General features: G+C 44.7%; 2 protein-coding genes across 20 annotated transcripts in view; one reads left to right on the forward strand and one right to left on the reverse strand.

Annotated features, from left to right (window-relative positions):
- LOC139373222 (abl interactor 2-like) lies at positions 1-14,216 on the forward strand. Of its 16 annotated transcripts, none has more exons than XM_071113460.1 (12): positions 45-214; positions 5,536-5,703; positions 5,929-6,105; positions 6,524-6,541; positions 6,695-6,798; positions 7,893-8,045; positions 9,203-9,333; positions 9,532-9,741; positions 10,255-10,425; positions 11,047-11,136; positions 11,476-11,667; positions 11,818-14,216. In XM_071113460.1, exons 1-12 carry the CDS (start codon positions 98-100, stop codon positions 11,991-11,993), a joined length of 1,707 nt encoding a protein of 568 aa, XP_070969561.1. In that variant the 5' UTR covers positions 45-97; the 3' UTR covers positions 11,994-14,216. The 16 variants fall into 16 exon arrangements, with proteins under 16 accessions (XP_070969569.1, XP_070969576.1, XP_070969561.1 ...); XM_071113461.1 differs by having other exon boundaries at positions 11,050-11,136; XM_071113463.1 differs by lacking the exon at positions 11,047-11,136.
- LOC139373224 (integral membrane protein 2B-like) overlaps positions 14,209-19,884 on the reverse strand; it is a 9,266-nt gene continuing 3,590 nt past the window's right edge. For all 4 annotated transcript variants that reach the window (XM_071113481.1, XM_071113479.1, XM_071113478.1 and 1 more), the window contains 5 exons: positions 17,736-17,864; positions 16,512-16,706; positions 15,346-15,456; positions 15,074-15,224; positions 14,209-14,841 (listed from right to left, as the gene is read on the reverse strand). In XM_071113481.1, coding sequence (XP_070969582.1) covers positions 14,753-14,841; positions 15,074-15,224; positions 15,346-15,456; positions 16,512-16,706; positions 17,736-17,849 — 660 coding nt within the window. In that variant the 5' untranslated portion in view covers positions 17,850-17,864 and the 3' untranslated portion in view covers positions 14,209-14,752. The remainder of the gene's footprint in view (positions 14,842-15,073; positions 15,225-15,345; positions 15,457-16,511; positions 16,707-17,735; positions 17,865-19,884) is intronic.

Below are 19,884 nucleotides of genomic sequence, written 5' to 3' on the forward strand. Positions count from 1 at the left end.
TCATACACTCCGTCATAGTTGGGATGCCCAACGCCACTTCTGCAGGAGCGTTGGAGAGGCTGCGATCTGGCATGCATTGATTGCTAAAGATGTGAAAATGGCGGAGTTACAAATGCTTTTGGAAGAGGAGATTCCAGCTGGACGTAGTGCATTATTAGATAGTTTTACCAATTTAGAAAGAGTTGCCGAGTATTGCGAAAGCAACTATGTTCAGGTAATGATACTTTATAACATTATCAATTATATATTCTACGACTATCATCTTTGACGGTGGGCGAAGTGATGGCTACGAGTTATGCCGATGAGGTGCAGCTACTCCACTGCAAGGGTGCTCCTGTTAGCGCGACCAAGCTAGGCTATAGATAGCTAGCTAACCTTAGTTAGCTACTTTATGCAGAACGTAGCTATGTTTTTCCTAATATGAAAACATTGGTTGCTGTTCTCCAACCGTCATACATGTATCGTAATTTATCAAACGTTTATTTAGTTGTTAGCTATTTACCTCCAACCAAATAATTCGTGCTAGCTCAGCTAGCATTATCTGGGCACAGCTGGTTTCATGATTGACTGTGTCGTGATGGGGTATACAACAAGGTATTCAGCTAAGGAATTGGATTTAAAATGTTGGTACACGTTCTGATACCAGAAGAGAATCAAAGGAGCCATAAGTAAACGAATTATGACTATAGCTAACTAATTCCAACTAACGTTAGCCACGGTTTCTAGTTAGCTGCGCTGCCATTACTGTCAAATTCTCCAGTGGTAGGGGTTTGAAATTCCCAATTCGTGTCAACATTAGCAGGCTGTAAACATTGGTCGTGAAGAAAAATATATATATAATATGTGTGGCACTTGTAAGCGTTCTTCTCCTGCCAATACTTAGCGTTAGCTAGCTAATGTTATAGCCTTATTATGTGTTATGTGCCAAAACACAACACAAGCAAATTGGATCGGACATCCTGTATCACCAATGCCGAACTTCTTGTACTACTGACTGTACAGTGGGAAAATCGGTGTTTCATAGACTACTGGTGGTTCATAACGTTACCCATGCCATGAAGTACGTTTTTTCTACGTTTTTTCTAATATAAAGTGCGGCTCTGACACCGAGTGTGAAACGTTTGTCAATAGTGCCACTGCCCTGGAACTAGAGGTCTTCACGGGTCCCAAAAGTTGGGCCTGTTCCGAAATGGATCTGGGACTTTCCCACCGTGACTCGATATGCATAAATTCATTTTTTTAAATATAGAAACCCGTTCTGGACGGACCCGAGGACAATACACCCATTCCATTTAGACCGGAAGAATCCAGGGCCGATCTGATCCGAGTGATGGAAGCAGCAGAAAATCATGTTTTTAAGCGACTTAATTAACTGGAGCTGATAAAGCCAAGAGGGAGAGAGGTGCTGCTATAGCAGGCGGGGGAGGGGCCATACTTTGAGCAAGTGACTTGGGGAGGTAGGAGGGAGAGATGAGACAGCAACCATCCAAGCCGACTAGGTTATTTATCATCAAATATGATTATGTAGTACCTGTCTAGGACTGCATCAAACCGGGAGAAGCTAGCTAACGTTAGCTAGCTAGGCTAACTGAGGCTGCAATTTAAATGTTATTTGCCACATGCGCCCGAATACAACAGGTATAGATAGACCTTACAGTGAAATGCTTACTTACAAGCCCTTAACAAACAATGCAGTTTTAAGAAAATAAAAAAAAAAAAGAGTAAGAGAAGAATAACTAACAATTAAAGAGCAGCAGTAAATAACAATAACGGGGCTATGTACAGGGGGTACCGGTGTCTCGATAATTGAGGTAATGTGTACATGTAGGTAGAGTTATTAAAGTGACTATGCATAGATGGTAACGTTGCCATTTGATTAGCTGTTAAGGAGTCTTATGGCTTGGTGGTGGAAGCTGTTTAGAAGCCTCTTGGACTTAGACTTGGCTCTCCGGTACTGCTTGCCGTGCGGTAGCAGAGAGAACAGTCTATGACTAGGGTGGCTGGAGTCTGACAATTTTTAGGGCCTTTCTCTGACACCGCCTGGTATAGAGGTCCTGGATGGCAGGACGCTTGGCCCCAGTAATGTACTGGGCTGTACACACTACCCTCTGTAGAGCCTAGCAGTTGGAGGCCGAGCAGTTGCCATACCAGGTAGTGATGCAACCTGTCAGGATGCTCTCGATGGTGCGGCTCTAAAACCTTTTGAGGATCTGAGGACCCATGCCAAATATTTTCAGTTTCCTGTCAATGAGAATGGGGGTGTGCTCGGTCCTCCTTTTCCTGTAGTCCACAATCATCTCCTTTGTCTTGATCACATTGAGGAAGAGGTTGTTGTCCCTGCACCACAAGGTCAGGTCTCTTACCTCCTCCCTATAGGCTGTCTCATCATTGTTGGTGATCAGGCCTACCCCTGTTGTCATCAGCAAACGTAATGATGGTGTTGGAGTCATGCCTGGCCTTGCAGTCATGAGTGAACAGGGAGTACAGGAGGGTACTGAGCACGCACCCCTGAGGGGCCCCTGTGTTGAGGATCAGCGTGGCGGATGTGTTGTTACCTACCCATTACCACCTGTGGGAAGCCCGTCAGGAAGTCCAGGATCCAGTTGCAGAGGGAGGTGTTTAGTCCCAGGGTCCTTAGCTTATTGAGCTTTGAGGGCACTATTGTGTTGAACTCTGATCTGTAGTCATTGAATAGCATTTTCACATATGTGTTCCTTTTGTCCAGGTGTGAGAGGGCAATGTGGAGTGCAATAGCGATTGCATCATCTGATGGTTTGTTGGTGCGGTATGCAAATTGGAGTGGGTCTAGGGGTTTCTGGGATAATGGTGTTGATGTGAGCCATGACCAGCCTTTCAAAGTCTTTCATGGCTACAGACGTGAGTGCTACGGTTACAGACTCACAGGGAGAGGTTGAAAATGTCAGTGAAGCCAGTTGGTCAGTGCATGCTCGGAGTACACGTCCTGGTAATCCGTCTGGCCCAGCGGCCTTCTGAATGTTGTCCTGTTTGAAGGTCTTACTCACATCAGCTGCAGAGAGTGTGATGTCCGATGCTATTCCGGACGACTGTGTTATCATGTTCTCTGCAGCCGATGCAGTGCATGCACTTTCTAATCCAACAGTTACAAATAACTCTATTCAGAATATTAAGTAGCAGCCTGCCAGTTGGCTCGTTGTCGTTGTAACCTATCCTTCTCCTTTAACCTTTTCCGTCAAATCTCATTTTATTGGTTACTTACACATACACTTCATTGCCTGTTTATTAGGTACTCCCATCTAGTACTGGGTTGGACTCCGTTTGCATCCAGAACAGCTGGAGTTCTTCGGGGAATGTAAATGTTGCTCGGTTGGTATCCAGGGACCTAACATGTACCAGGAAAACATTCCCTACACCACTGCCACTCGCCTGTACCATTGACACCAGGCAGGATGGGCTCATGCTGCTTATGCCAAATCCTGACTGCCATCAGCATGATGCAACACATAACCCGGTCAGGTCGAGCCTCACTCGTCAGATGAAGCTAGCTGGCTGCTTATAACGTTAGCTTTGGGCAACAGGGTTAAGTAGCTGGCTAGCTATTTACTTTCATGAACTGAAGTTCAATTTCAATAGGAAAACAACAAAAAATAAGAATTTGTTCTTAACTGACTTGTCTAGTTAAATAAAGGTCAAATAAATAAAATATTAGAGTTTGTATTGCGGGACTGTGACTGAAATCACCTCCCTTGTCAGCCTATTGTTAGTATTGACATTCATTTTGCACTGTACAGCTTTATCTAAGGATTGGGGACCAATGAAATGGGGTAACAACAGTCTACTCAATACCCAATATATTTTTTCCCAACATCCTCACTTATCAGACTCCAAAACATCCAAGCAGTATTGTTTTTCCTCATGAATATTGTTCAATACATATAGCTTGACAATAAATGTGGCTCAATTCAGTTGTTTCAGAGTCCCGCAATAAGAGCTACGATGCTAATGTTCTCTGGGTGTCACTGGAGTAGACTGGTACTCCATGTCATTGAGCCACAATCCATAGGTAAGTGAAATATGTATGCCCCCAATGCAATTCTAAAGTATAATACATCCAGTGTGATTGCAACAGAATCTTGTTAAATTAACAAATGGTATTTTTTTGATTTTTATATAACATTCCAACCTCATTTAGCTTGATCTATTCAATTATGGCATGGTTCTATTATTTGTATGCATTTGCATCACTGTCAATTACATACTTTTTACTTTGAAGGCTAACCGCAAAGTCCACTATTGTGGCTAGCTTCACATAGATGGGTCTGACCACCATTAATCAAATAAGAACTGTCTTATAAATTAGGGTTATTTTAGATGATGACGCCTAGCTATTTAGTTAGCTAGCTAACCATCGCGACTGAAACAGATTGTCGTTTTGCTATGTTTTTGGGGAAGAACAATGTTTTGCATCCATGAGCAAGCTAGCTTTTTTTTATGAACAGCAGGTAGTTGCGCGAGACAACTTCACCAGCATCGTAGCATACGAATTGATGACATATGAAATACGAGTGATAGTGTAACCAATGTGTAATAACTACGTAAAAAATATATGAACGCGTTCAATTATGTGACGTGCAGTCCTATTCAGGTGCTGGTTGGTCAACAAGTTATTTGACACGTAAACAACTTCTCTGATAGAAAACGGCCTACGTGACATCTATTAGTCAGACACATTTATTGTAGTGTCAAAATTGACTACAAAGTGTAAATGGGATAATTTTGTTCATAAAGTTGGTCTCGTCCACAATGAGTTTTGTAAGTGAGTTTCGACAATGCTCACTTGCTCTCTAACCCGGTATACACAGCTGCGGTGATTGCGCTCTATCTAATCCTACCGCAGACAGTGAGACAGACCTTCTCGTCAGTGCAGCGGATCTGATTTTGTTTACATAAGACCACACGTCGCGCATTTTTGTTTTTACTTAAGAAATACTGCACCAAACACCGTAACTAGATGTTAAACTGCGTGACTAAAATGTCAATTAATTACTTATTTCTTGTTTGTAGAATCATTGACTATTTTGAAGAAGTAATGCTGGCTTTGTTCCTATGGTGTCTCATGGGGGCAAACATCAGTAACTGCCGCATTGAAACACACCACCAAGACTGAAATCTTGTTTTTTTCTTAATGAGCAGCAGAGAAACACATGCCAGAAGCCATGCATTGTCTGTCTTTAACACACCATCCATGGCAGACGGGGGAGGGTCGAGGGTTGACCTTTGAGAAAAGTAATGTCATTCAGTACATACTGTCGACAAGGGAAGTCTTTTTCAGAAAAGCAAGGACAGCGTCATCTCCAGGAAATTGTTTCCCTCTGAAAACATATGGCCTTAGCTTGCCTAGTCATCCTTCAGCCCCTGCAAGATCCTATTTATATGATGTCGATGCTCTCCTTTTTTATGCTGCTTGGCTTTGTTGTTTTCTTATTGTCTCTCTACTCTCGTTTCTCTGTTACTGATGTCTATCTGTTTATCCTCTCTCGCACTCTCACTCCTTAGTCACCAGATAAGCACAGAGCATTGGAGGAGACTAAGAACTACACCACCCAGTCCCTGGCCAGCGTAGCCTACCTGATTAACACCTTGGCCAACAATGTCCTGCAGATGCTTGACATTCAGGCCTCCCAGCTCCGCCGCATGGAGTCCTCCATCAACCACATCTCACAGGTACTGTGCTGCCGGGACGTGGAACACACTGTGTGTGTGTGTGTGCATATATATATATATATATATATATATATACGCACGCACGCACACATTGCAAAATACACACACATCCATATAGCCTAAGAATACCTGATTCGAAACGATAAGCATAGTTCAACATGCTGTTTTGTTCAAGTCTGTCAAGAAATAGACTTAACTGTATTTCTCCCCCTTGTGCGGCCCCAGACAGTGGACATCCACAAAGAGAAAGTGGCAAGGCGGGAGATTGGCATCCTGACCACCAATAAGAACACCTCTCGCACGCACAAGATCATTGCTCCGGCCAATCCAGAGAGGCCGGTGCGCTACATCCGCAAGCCAATTGACTACAGCCTGCTGGATGACATGGGCCACGGCGTCAAGGTAGGGAGCAGTGGGGCATTGACGGTTACCAACTGGATTCTTGATGATAGTAGTACGTCTTGTTTTTGTACTGGAGTGAGTTATCATCAACCTTTTTTGTAGCACTAAGATCATGGACATACACTGATCTTAGTGCAACAAGTGTTTTGGGGGGAAACTCCCCCCCTGTTTGGTACAAAGACAGTAGTAGGCCCTTGGGATCAGCACGAGGGCGTGGTGGTACCGGTGTGAGTCACTTTGTCTAGGACAGTGTGTGACTTGTTCGCTGCTTCCCTAACAACATCTGTGGACTGTAGGCCTATAACATTGCTACATGTGTTTCTGTGCATTTTCTCACTATTAGTCACTAATCCTCTTTCTCTCTCTCTCACTCTCTCTCTCTCTTTGCATCACTTATTTGCCTTTAAAATGAACCTAGTGGTTGCTAAGGTTTAAGGTAAGGATTTCTAACTAAATTTAAAACTCTAAAAACAAAGTTGGTATGCGTGTAAGACCAGAGTGTGTTTTGTCTGATCCCAGGTTATGTTGTTGCTCTGTTGACTAGTACTTCCCTGTTGTTGTTTTTGTAACCTCTCACCATGTCCTACAGGCCAGTGCTCAGAACATAAAGGCTGGAGCCGCAGGTCTCCCACGCACCAACCCACCCACACAGAAGCCCCCCAGTCCACCCATGTCAGGGAAGGGAACCATTGGGTATGTAGATGTGGCAGGTACCACAACCCCTGTCCATGCTGCTCATGTCCTCGAGAAAAACATGCTTTCAGTCTCAGCCAACCACGATCAGACATCTAAAACACGTTCATCAATGGACAAGATCTGATCATCCAGGCACCAGGTGTCCCTTTGTACTACAGATTGCTGTAGTGTCCCTCTAGGGCTAGGGACCAGGCTACCCCCTCACCACCCAGCAGTGACCTTCAGTGACATTTAGTTAAGGTCCGGAGCAGACCTCTTTGTGAAAGGTCAAAGCTAGCCTGTGGCACATTATATTCTGTTTGTTGATCTAATTAATGTGCATACCTAATTTCTTCAGATGTGAGGTCATTCCAGTGAATGGGTATCTTCAAATCTGTTACTTGACATTATGGGCTACTGTTATTGTTGCTCTGTCCTGTTATGTGTCCCTGTCCAGTTTGTATCGCCCTCTACAGACCTGTCCATAACAGTGATGTATGTAATGGTTTATGACATTGTGTTTTATGGCTCTTCTAAAGTTTAAGTGCTGTGTGTTTGTGTGTGTAACCTTCAAACATGTCCCCCCCTAAAACGAGACGCATGTCATGACACACTGCCCTAGTCCATGTCCATGACACACTGCCCTAGTCCAGTCTCTGGTGTAGAGGAGGCATCTCTGTCTGTGGTGTTTTGGTTGCTTTTGTTCCCCCCCCCCCCCCCCATATGTGTGATGTCATGTGACTCCTCCCCCCTCAACTCTAATTCAGGCTGTTCATGCTCTCCATGGCAACAGCGCTCAGCGTTCCATCCCTTAAACAAGCACAGGGGGAGAAAAGACTTGGCTGCTCATCCACACTTTTGAGGCTTTTTATTCCACTGCAGCACATCAATAGACATCACTGTCCTCGGTTGATGTTGGTCTGTGTAAGAACTGAAGCAGCAGCAGCTGTGGACACAACTGATGCATTTAATGCCTTTTCCCACCTACACCCCATTTTGAGTTTGCACTGGTTTTTATTTATTTTGGTTCCCATGTTTGTCCTCCTTTTCTTGTCCCCCCCCCCCCTCTCACTTGTGGATGTTAAACTCCTCTCATACCCCTCCCCTCGCAGGCGCCACTCCCCCTATAGGACACTCGAGCCGGTGCGTCCTCCCGTTGTCCCTAACGACTACGTCTCGAGCCCGACGCGCCATGGCAACATGGCGCCCCCACAGCAGAGCCCTGCACGCACTGCGTCTGTTAATCAGAGGAACCGCACGTACAGGTACCCCGCCCCGCATGCTCCCAGCACACCGCTAGCTAAAAACACGTCTAGAACACACTTCGAGCGGCCCTGGACTCACTGAATAGACACGCTTAGATTCAACTGCCCTGTTGTAAAGATCTGCTGCAATAGATTACAGACACTGTAGCTACATGCTACTAAACTCCTTTTCCCCCCAGCCCTACCCACAGGACTTAATATAATAATATCACCAAAAAACTGGTCTGAAACACTTTGAATAGGCACTACACCAAGCACACAGAACGAACGTACAGCTCAGATAGGCATGTATTCAAATATGTTTCTTTATCACCTGCGTAACAGCGGAGGAAATTCAGATGAGATAAACACGAGCAGCTCTGGGTGTCACTGAGGCTCCTACCAGGCAGTGAGAACAAGATCTTTAGGACTACATGACAGAGTATCTGCCACCAGAGAATTGAAGCTTGGGCTTTGTAATTCAGCTGATCCCTTTTCTCTGTCAGTCCCTTCTATTTCCTTCTGAGCACATTATTACGTTTGAAACTGACGTTAAAACTAATAGTAGCAATGGTTGACCTTGGCTTAAATTAAACAGACAGGTTGAGCTGAAAGAACTATCTATCTATGCGTTGGGCCTTTCTTCCATCCATCCAGTTTCTCACTCATTCCCTGTCTCCAGTCTCCTCTTTTTATTCTCGCCTTGATTTTCTTCAGATGCCTCCAGCTTTGTGGCGCCTCTGTCTTTGTCACGTCATGTCTCACTAATGGACCACCGCTAAATGTCATGTTGTAATCTGTGACGTTTTATTCATTTCTTTATTGCTGTACATGTCATCTCAAAGCAGAGCTGTTCATTTAAATCCATCCAGTGCTAGGTAGGTGGGGGGCAGGATTTTGGGCCAGGAGAGTCTGGTTTGGTAGGTTGTGCTTGCAGGTCCTCTGATACCAATAGGGCTCTAAGGGCCGGTTTCCTCCACCACAGATTAAACCTAGTTCTGGACAAAAAAAATCACACTACTTTTTAGTCCAGTAGTAGGCTTAATCTGTATCTGGGAAACCGGCCCTACAAAGTGTATATATAACCTCTAATCTAGACGGTAAATGACTTAATGCAAGCGGGTGTTGATTATGTTTATTATGTTATGGTTATGTGATGGGCTATGTGACATCATTAGTAGTGGCAGCAGTGGAGGCAGCCACCCCAGCAGCAGCAGCCGGAGCAGCAGCAGAGAGAATAGCGGCAGCGGCTCCGTGGGCTTGCCTATCGCCGTGCCAACGCCTGCCCCGCCCCCCACAGCATTCCCAGGTAAGGTCTGGACCCATGCCCTGCCCACTGTCCGCCTACTAGCTCTCTAAAGAGCAATACGGTCTGTCAGACTGCTTTAAACTCTCTCCTTCCTTCATAGTGTCTGAGCACCTGTCTTTATCTCCTTCTCCTGTCTTTCCTTTTCCTTTCCTCTTTTTTCTACTGCCTTCCTCCCTTTCCCACCTGCTGATGGTGCAGGTACTGCCCCTGCCCTTCCCAACCCTGCTAAGCCACCTCCCACTACCACCACTACTCCAGTCCCACCTGATGGCCTCCCTGTACTCTCTCTAGCTCCTAACCCTTCCCCCACTCCCCCTCCTGAGGGTCCACCCGTGCCCCCTCCCCCACCCCAGCTCCCCACTGCCGTCACTAGCACCGGCCCTGCTGCTTTCAGCACCCCCGCACAAGGTGAGTGTCCCACCACCACCACCCCTGCATCACATCCATCTCTCCCATCATCCCAGGATCACATCCATCTCTCCCATCATCCCAGGACCTGTATCTGTCTGTGTACCAGCAGGCATGTTGTCACGTGGGCCAGTCATTCTCCACCCCTGCATGATCAGAATTCCTCCATCACCCTCCCTCTCACTGTCTGATCTCCCTCTCACTGTCTGATCTGTCACTCTGTCTTTTCCTTTTTCCTCTGGGCGTCTCTCATTCCCTCCTTAGGGCAACTCTCTGTCACCACCTGCATGCTATCATCACAACTTGTGCATGAGTTAAATTGTTCTTGTGTTCTTACAGTAAGTGATGTTGAAAAGGGTCTTTGACGATGTCTGAATACCAAAAACAGCAAAGTGCTTAAATTGATCCCATTAATTAAGTGCATCATGTGACGGGAACCAGAAGTGCTAAGTTCAGCGACATAGCTACACCGTACCAAAATCTCTCTTGTTCCCTATGCTGTCTGTACCCCAGGTGCCCCCCAGTTCTTCAGCATGAACCGACCGGTGCAACCACTGAACCCTCCTGCGGTGGGGGGGTCTCTGCCGTACCGCCGGCCCGCGTCATTGACGGGCCAGCCCAACTCCAACATGCCCCTGGCCCTGAACCAGCCCAACGGAGGACCCCACTTCAACCAGGTCCCAGGTAACAGCCCTGACCAGCAACACTATCACTCCTACCAGAACGCAAATTGTCTTTTGTGTTTAGATATTGAGTCTGCATTTGAGAGATTTCTTTCATATATTACTGTCTGGTTTGGATCCTGGAGCGTTTGGGCTCCTGGTCCATCCTGTAACTCATTTGTAGGAACAAAATGTATACCGACCCAAATTATTTCTGTTACTTGGCTGAGAGTTTGGTTAAAAAACATTAAATACTAGCTGACAAAAGTTTTAAATCTTGTGGAAGCAAACTGTCATTTTGTGAGTTCTCAGAACCTCAGAGTATTAAATTCATACACGAAAACGCCATTTGATTTCAGCAGACAGGTGAACCTATGGGAAGGCACAAAGCGCCTAGGTCCCGGCAGCTCGCTGTCTTTTTTTGTGTGAAAGGATTCCTGCTCTTGATTTAGCCCTTTTTAATGCCTAGTCTGCCTACTGATCTAACTGGCTTCTATCATGTTCTAAATTCTAATTCCACCACATCTCTCTTTCTGCCTTCCTCTCCTTTCTTACCTAATTACAATCTGCTGCTCTTTTTCTTCCCTCTTTCTTTCTCCTCTCTCGCTCTCCCCGCTTCTCCTGTGGTGTGGTGTGTCTGTAGCAGGTCCTCTTGTTGCCCCCCCTCCCCCGTCCATGCAGATCACTCCCCAGCTCCCTCTGATGGGCTTTGTGGCTCGGGTACAGGAGACCAGTAAGTGGCTTTTAGCTCCTCTGCCTTGTTGCCTCGTCTTCGCAGTTGCTCCCTCGTGCATGTGTTTATTTTACTCACGAAGTGAGTCTATTTTTGTCGATACTTCAAAGCTGAACTATCCATCAACTTCGATAAAAAATAAACTTCTCATCTGTGCACGTTGAAATTGTTCTCCTTTCCCCCAGTTTTTCTTTACACTTTCAGCATGGATACCCAAACAACCACTGCAGCCCTATGCCACATGCATGGGAATGCCAGTGTCTGTCAACATGTAACTAACCAACCAGTGGAATGTAGGCATGGTGGTTTCTGACTGTTGTAACCCCCCCCCCCCCCCAGTCTCAGACGTTCCCCCTCCCCCGCCCCCCATAGAAGAAGCTGTGTTTGAGGAACCCACCCCGCCCCCTCCACCTCCAGAGGACTATGAGGATGATGATGATGAGGAGGAGGAAGAGTCGGCCGTTGTGGAGTACAGTGATCCCTACGCAGAGGAGGACCCCCCGTGGGCCCCACGCACCTACATGGAGAAAGGTAGCGAGTGATTCTCTCTGCCACCCTGATCTAACCCCTGCCCTGTCCACTTCCACTTCCCTCTGTCTTTCGCCCTCATCTCCCTGTCCTCTACCCATCTCCCCTGACCTCTTCGTTCCTCTAACATCCTCCTCTCTCATTGGTGCACAGTGGTGGCGATCTACGACTATGCGGCGGACAAGGAGGATGAGCTGTCCTTCAACGAGGGCGCCATCATCTACGTCATCAAGAAGAACGACGACGGCTGGTACGAAGGAACGATGAGTGGCACCACCGGCCTCTTCCCCGGGAACTACGTCGAGTCCATCATGCACTACACCGACTGAGGAGAGGTGTAGATAGGAAGGTCAAAGACTTTGTTAGGCAGAGCATGATCACATTGAGGAAGTTAACGAGGAAGAGATGAGCGTTCATGAAGAGTATACAACTATCCTCAACCGGTCTACCAGATGAAGTACATTGTACAACGCCCACTTGTAGATATTCCCTGTGTTTTTGAATGATATGAGACTGTATGGTGGTGGTTTTTGTATGTACTATTAGGGCTTCATTTTGTCTTTACTATTATTATAAGGAAGGCCACAAGGATTATTGTGATTTAAAAAAATATTTTTCTCATTTCCTTTTGCCCGTTTGCGCTTATTTTAAAGTTGTATTTATTTGGACCATGTATTATATAGGGAGGGACGGTACGGCGGGCAAGGCTGCTGATTTAAGGATAGAAATAGGTGTCAGATGATCCCGATGAAGTTCTCTACTCTCAGCCCAAGAGAAGACACTAGATGAGAATGCTTTCCAATATTTTCTCTCCTGACATTCCCAGAGCCTTTCTAGACTCATATTTTATTTTATTTAAAACCAGGAGCTCCTATTGGTTAGTAGGATGAGATGGACTGTTGCGCTTCAACTTTATATGATGTCAAGTTTGGCGACACAAAGCTTGACAGTCCCTGACAAAACATAGACATTAGTGGTGGGTAAGACTGGGGGGGAAAAGAACTATGAAACTCTCTTCAGTTTGGATTCAGTAGTTAATGAATTGGTTCTGGCCCCAGGCTAGCTAGGGCAGCTTAAAACACTAGGGCTTAGAGCATGCTCAGTCACTACTTCACTTGCCTCACTTCACAGGCCAGTTCTAGTATCAGGATAGTTAGGTAGAGCAGTTGTTTCTCAACCTTTGGTCCCTGAGATGACGACACTGATTTGGTCAGCTCTAATTGAAGACAGCTTCAATGGCACAAAACAAGTTTGAGAAACACTGAGATAGCCGTCTGGCCCAAAGTAGAAAGGATAACTCAAATTGCAAAAGTAGTGTCTTAAGTCACTGCCTCACCTTGTAACCAAGACAGAAGAGATTGATTTTGCCTGTCTTGGTAGAGGGACTGTCAGGAAGCCACCTTTTAGGTAGACAAACATTCTGGCCACTCATTTGCATCAACGATTTCAATATTTCATTCTTATTGTAGTGGGACCTCAAAGGGTGGCAGACTGCATGTTTTTGGGAAAAAAAATATTCATTAGTCTCCTTTTCTGCTATATTATTATTCCTGTCTTAATATTTTAGATATGGTGTGGTTATTGGTTTGGTTTTAAATATTCACCCATATTACCATCGTTGACAGGTGGGGTTTCATGATGCATTTATAGGAGGTGATAAAGGAAGCTTGTGCCATATTGAAGTGTGTGTGTGTAAGGTATCACTTCCATTTGCAATAAAAATAGCCAGTGGGATGGGTTTGAAAATGTAGATCTTTGAGTTGTTTGGAATTGAAAGCACATTTGTAGTAAGATAATTGTTACTGAAATTATAAAATTAAGCTGTATTACTGCCTCGGATGAGGACTAATTAAAATGAGCATAAAAGCCGGCCGTTGATTACAAACCGGCACCAAAATCGATGCATTGAGTGTTTGAGGTACAAGTATTATTTCCAATGTGCTTGGCCGTGTCTGAGGGCTCTGTGCTTGTCTGTCAGTCAAATCCTTATTTTTTATTGAAAGTGCGTCTGTTCTTGCATGCCATTTTTCGTAATATGTAGTGGTGTCTGAAACCCAGTTGGCCCTTCACAAGGCAGCCCCAGAACTGGACCCTAGGGGCAAGGTCAGTGAAGCACAACCTTTTTGAATATTCAGATATGTTATGTAGAATAAACATGCCTCTGACATGTAGCATAAGGACTCATGTCAGCTCTATTCAGAACATTTCTATCTGCAATGTTCCACAATGCTGTGCAACGCTTAATGCAACCCCAGGTACTACTAAACCAGCCTCATCCAAAGACTAAAGTGTAAGCTAAATCCATGGCAATTTTTATCCCAACATCTGAAGATCAATAAAGTTATGGGATTTGACTACTCCAGGAGGAGCCATTCATTTAATGTGTAAGAACAAGTGTTCTATTCCCTCAGACCAAGATCTCTCTGGATGTCAAGTAAAAACAGTCCATAATGCCATTGTGTTGCACAGTAAAAAAGTTTAACTTTAGAAATATCATATTTGTAAAACCATGAGAACAAAAACCAATAAAACGATTAAGATTTATTGTGGTATTAATCTTCCTTTTTACAGACTATATTAACATGTTAGTTACCACGTGCTCTGTTTTCAGACGGACCTGTGGGGTATGAGATTCCTCTTGTTTCATCCCACTGTACTTGTGACAGCAGATACTTTAGCATAGAAAATGAATGATTTTTGTAAGCATATTCTCATTGAGTTTATATTTCAATCTAGTTATACCTGATAAGTCAGTTAATTACACTGTTAAGTGTCCGTTTAAACACTAACAATAATAAACCCCAGAGTAAAGAAAAGTTGAACACATATCTTATTATTTGAAGAGAAGAGTTGCCCCCAAATGAAAATGGTACTTTACACAAAGTGAAAAATTCATTAGTTTTATACAACAGTATTGACTTGGAATCATCTGGACTTAAATTTGACAACTCTCAAAACTACCAGCAGTACAGAAGAGTAAAGGATCTATGAGGGGTGATATGGGAGAGAGAGAAGGGTTAAAAATCTCACTGCAGACAGTGAGTGAAACTATACATGGATTGTCTGAAGCAGCCAGTCCCCTTTCACTTTAAGGCTCACAGATGATTGTCTCGACCACAAACTTGTTCTCAAAGTGACGGATCGTCCTGCAGTTCAGGGCTTCACGCTTCTCTCTGCCTGCAAGGTACAGATGAAGGAATATGTATTAAAAATGGGTGTGTAGGCCTATATAAAACATCTGCTATGGCATTTTGTTCATTGGCCAGAGTATAATGCTGTGTGTTCTCAGGTCCACCAAGGGGCCGAAGGAAATTCACAAAATGGTCAATACATGACTATTCGGGGTACATCTTAAAAAGTGTGTGTGCCAGTACTGACCCAGTATGGTGTGTGTGTCAGCAGTACTAACCCAGTATGGTCTCTCTGCGTTCCAGCTTGTAGGTGTCTCTGCCCTTGCAGAGGCTGTAGATGAAGTATCCCAGCTGGTCAACGTTCTCCAGACGCTCAGTCACCATCATCTGCTCATGGACCAGGTAGGACTGGGGAAGGTAGGTACCAGCCTAGGGGGGGGGGGGCAACTCACACACTTAATTAACATTATTTCCTCCAACATTTGATAGATTTTTTTTAAATTATTGAAATACATAAACAGCTCCAGTCGTATGTGTGTGTTACCGGTACCTTGATGTTGATGAGCAGCTCCAGCAAGTCTTTGGGGGGCATGACGATGGAGGTGTTGAGGGGGATGACGTAGCACTTGTTCAGGCTCAGGTCCAGGTAGGCTGTCAGCCTCTGAGTAGGAGGAAAGGAATTCGATCCAACGCTACAAAAACACCCGGAGGTACTTTACATTCAAACCTCAGACCTCAACACACGATTACGTTCAACTTCAGTTCAGCATGTGTTTTATTAACACGGTATTGAACACTTACCGGTTTCTAGAAATCGGAGTTTGACGGATAATACGCTGGAGGAATGACTTTCCTCTTTGAGCCATAAATGCATGGTAGCAGCTAGATAGACAGAGCTCTGTGATGTCACATATGCAGTATTTCTCAACAACAATTCACACCACTGTGTGTGTGTGTGTAGGTTTCCATCCAATTAAACAGATTCATGTGAATTTTCTAAAATCCACATAAAAACAACATGCACATTCCCCCACCAGAGATGCATTTCATCAAATTGACTTGTTGTGGATAAAAGGCTGTGCCTGATAACGTAATACCTTTTGCAGTTAAATTCCCATGAACCAAATAAAAACATACAAGTTAAATGGGTTTCCATCAGATTTTCAGTGTGCCCACTCTGGTATTGCCAAATGCGCTCAAGCCAACAGCTCAGATACATATGGGAGTATGAGCCTACACGACAAGATTATGGACAAAACGGCAGCCAAGCATTTGCTGATCATGTCGCCAGAATAAGACTCTGGATATTTATTGGAAAGGCGCACCGTGGTCATTACCTTCCACGTTCACCACTCCGAAGTTCTTCAAAACGGATTTCATCTGTAGCCTAATAAACTGCATGGTTCCCAAACAAGTCGCAGTGAGAGGTGCACATGTCATCGAGTGACTCCCAAGTTTACTTTGATGTGATGGTTATTATATCAATATTTGCACATAAAAGCGTTTCCACCGACTTTTCTCACCATTCATTTTACTAACACAAAAGAGCTCACCTTGTCTAGTGTATTTAGGGTTGTCGACATTTGGAAAGTTGACCGACAAATGTTCAGTTTCGGCCTGTCATGACTCTATCCGACATGCACTTCAGTCGCATAAAAAAGGTTGGATGGAAACCTGGTGTGTGTGTGTGTGTGTGTAGCAGTGTTCTCTTCTCACGCTTTTGAAGTCATGGACGATGTCGGCCGGGTCGCTGTCGGAGAACTCGGGCACGGGCACGTTGATTAGCTCCACCTCCTCTAGCACACGGATGCTCTCCTGGATGTGTCTCAGCGCAGAGGGCAGGGCCACCTCGTCCTGAACCATGTAGTCCTGCTCAAGGTAATCCACTCCGCACCAATACACCCTGCGCTCCTGAGGAAGTCAAGGGAAGACGACAACAGTGAGGACTTGTCTCTCACCCTGACTCGCTCTACCTTACCAACACTGTAGATGGCTAGCACACTGGGCTGGTTTCCCGGAAATATCTCCTGATTAGGGGCTGATTCAAAAGTCCAAGACTAGGCTTAATCTGTGTCTGAGAAACCAGCCCACAGCATACGCAAATGTGTCACCTTTCCTTGGTTAGAGATCTTTAACTACACTGAACAAAAAATATAAAAACGCAATATGTTAAGTCTTGGTCCCACATTTAATGAGCTGAAATAAAAGATCCCAGAAATGTTCCATATACACAAAAAGTTTATTTCTCTCAAATTGTGTGCACAAATTTGTTTACATCCCTATTAGCATTAATCCTTTGCCAAGATAATCCATCCACCTGACAGGTGTGGCATATTCAGAAGCTGATTAAACAGCATGATCATTACGCATGTGCCGGGGACAATAAAAGGCCACTCTAAAATGTACAGTTTTGTCACAACACAGTGCCACATATGTCTCTCAAGTTGAGGGAGAGTACAATTGGCATGTTGACTGCAAGAATGTCCACTACAGCTATTGCCAGAGAATTGAATGTTCATTTCTATACCACAAGCTGCTTCCAACGTCGTTTAAGAGAATTTGGCAGTACGTCTAATTGGTATGAAAACCGCAGACCACGCGTAACCACGCCTGCCCAGGACCTCCACATCTGGCTTCTTCATCTGCGGGATCGTCTGAGACCAGCCACCCCGACAGTTGATGAAACTGAGGAGTATTTCTGTCCGTAGTAAAGCCCTTTTGTGGGGGAAAACTCATTCTGATTGGCTGGCCCCACCCATGGCTGCGCCCCTGCCCAGTCATGTGAGATCCATAGATTAGGGCCTAATGAATATTTAAATTGACTGATTTCCCGATATGAACTGTAACTCAGTAAAACCATTGAAATGGTTGCGTTTATATTTTTGTTCAGTATATAGTTGAGCCTATGGCATTATAGGGGTCTAACCAACAGTCCCTCACCAGTATGTAGGTCTTGTAAAGGTAGGCCCCTCCCACCACCACACCTGACAGCATGAGAGCCAGGCCCAGGCACCTGTACCAGCAGCACACCTTGGCCTGCCGACGCACTCGCATGCCATCCTCCAGGTCCTGAGAGTAAGAAGACAAATATAGTGCATGCACATTTGATTTGATCACTTAAAATGCATTACACCAGGCAACAGATACAGTACATAGGCCTATATTAAAATTGCAGAGGATACATAAAACAAAAAAGTCAAAAGACTTCTTGCCATTGTGGTCCTCTATAACATACAGAGTAGAGCCTACAGACAGCCTCTCGCAATACCCGCATGTCTGCCTGTGTTCCATTACATAGGTTCAACCCATCAACCTTTCTCAATGAACAGTAGGTTATGTCAGCCCAGATGAATCATGGCTAGCATTAAGAAAACTGACCTCTATAAATCCTCTTTATTGTTCAAATAAAAATCGCTCCAACACATCATAGCCAAACAGTGTTTGATTCAAATAGTGTGATTATGCAAGCACAATACAATACAGCTGTGGTGTGTTCTGTGGATATCAGTTGGGAGTATGGTAGTAGTGATAGAGGGATGCTTATGTAACGTACCCTTCAAAACACACAGCTAAATCTCCCTCCCTTTCTCACCAACCCTCCCTCGCTTCTCTGTGACCTCACACCTCCTTTCCATCATCTACTTCAAGACATTCTTTCTAACCTTTACTCATTTACTGCCTTATCTTTTAGGCCTCTCCACCATCTCTGTCATTTTTGCTTCCTCACTTGAATATTACGTGGCCCAGGGGCACATGTTGTAATTTGGCGGCAGGCCCTTTTCCTGAACTTGCTGAAGTTGTTTATGCAGAGTTGGGGTGGGGTTCGTATTGAAACAAAAGAGTGGATGTCAACAGCTAGCTCTCCCTGGAGATCAGATGAGGAAACAGATCTGAGAGATCCCCATGCTCGTACTTTAGTGGAAGAACATATTGTTTTTCCTCCCCGTTAGTCCAGTGTCGATACAGAGACGTGCTTGAGGTAAACCAAGGTGCATATTTTCATTAATCCAACATTTGCAACAGATACTGGGGCTATTGAATGATGGACATGCTTGTCTCACTCATCACTTCAGGTTAGCTTATTAACATGGCTACAGGCCTGGAATAAAGAGGTGGCTCATGGATGGTCTCTCTGGACCATGCTGTCTGGTCATGTCACAGACCTTCACTAGTCTGACACCTTATCCAGGATATTAGCATTTAATCTCACCCGTCTGACTGTCCAAACTGCTCCCCTACAAGTGAAACAGACATGATGGCCAGGTCTTTCTATGCAGGGGCATTTTCTCCCCAGGTCTGTCCCTGGCTGCTGCATTCCTCTGCTATTATTCCTCAATCACTCAGATTCTCTATCGACTTGTAATCTCATCTGCATTCTATTTCCAATGGAACCATGTATCCACCCAGATACTTTGCATTTGGAAAGTAGTCAGACCACTTCCCTTTTTCCACATTTTGTTACTTTACAACTGTATTCTAAAATGGATTACATAGTTGTTTCCCCTCAATCTACACACAATATCCCACAATGACAAAGCAGTGATTACAGCCTCGAGTCTTCTTGGGTATGATGCTACTAGCTTGGCACACCTGTATTTGGGGAGTTTCTCCCATTCTTCTCTGCAGATCCTCTCAAGCTCTGTCAGGTTGGAAGGGGAATGGCGCTGCACAGCTATTTTTAGGTCTCTAGAGATGTTCGATCGGGTTCAAGCCCGGGCTCCGGCTGGGCCACTCAAGGACATTCAGAGACTTGTTCCAAAGCCACTCGTGCATTGTCTTGGCTGTGTGCTTACGGTCATTGTTCTGTTGGAAGGTCAATCTTCAAATCAAAAGTATTTGTCACATGCGCCGAATACAACAGGTATAGTAGATCTTACAGTGAAATGCTTACTTACAAGTCCTTAACGAACAATGCAGTTTTAAGAAAGTCCCTAACAAATTGAGATAAGAATAACAAATAATTAAAGATCAGCAGTAAATAACAATGGGGGGGCAACAACAATGCAAATGATAGGTAGGCATTTAATTTACTGTTCCAGAGTCTTATGGCTTGGGGGTAGAAGCTGTTTAGAAGCTTCTTGGACCTAGA

Source organism: Oncorhynchus clarkii, chromosome 18 (genome assembly GCF_045791955.1).
Source record: "Oncorhynchus clarkii lewisi isolate Uvic-CL-2024 chromosome 18, UVic_Ocla_1.0, whole genome shotgun sequence".
Taxonomy (NCBI): Eukaryota; Metazoa; Chordata; class Actinopteri; order Salmoniformes; family Salmonidae; genus Oncorhynchus; species Oncorhynchus clarkii.

Bases quoted from the DNA above. Each gene is read 5' to 3' on its own strand.
- LOC139373222 (XM_071113460.1), top strand. From the start codon at position 98: ATGGCGGAGTTACAAATGCTTTTGGAAGAGGAGATTCCAGCTGGACGT. The intron at 8,046-9,202 runs GTACCCCGCCCC...TGACATCATTAG, and splicing joins CAGAGGAACCGCACGTACAG to TAGTGGCAGCAGTGGAGGCA. The intron at 10,426-11,046 runs GTAACAGCCCTG...GTGTGTCTGTAG, and splicing joins CCACTTCAACCAGGTCCCAG to CAGGTCCTCTTGTTGCCCCC.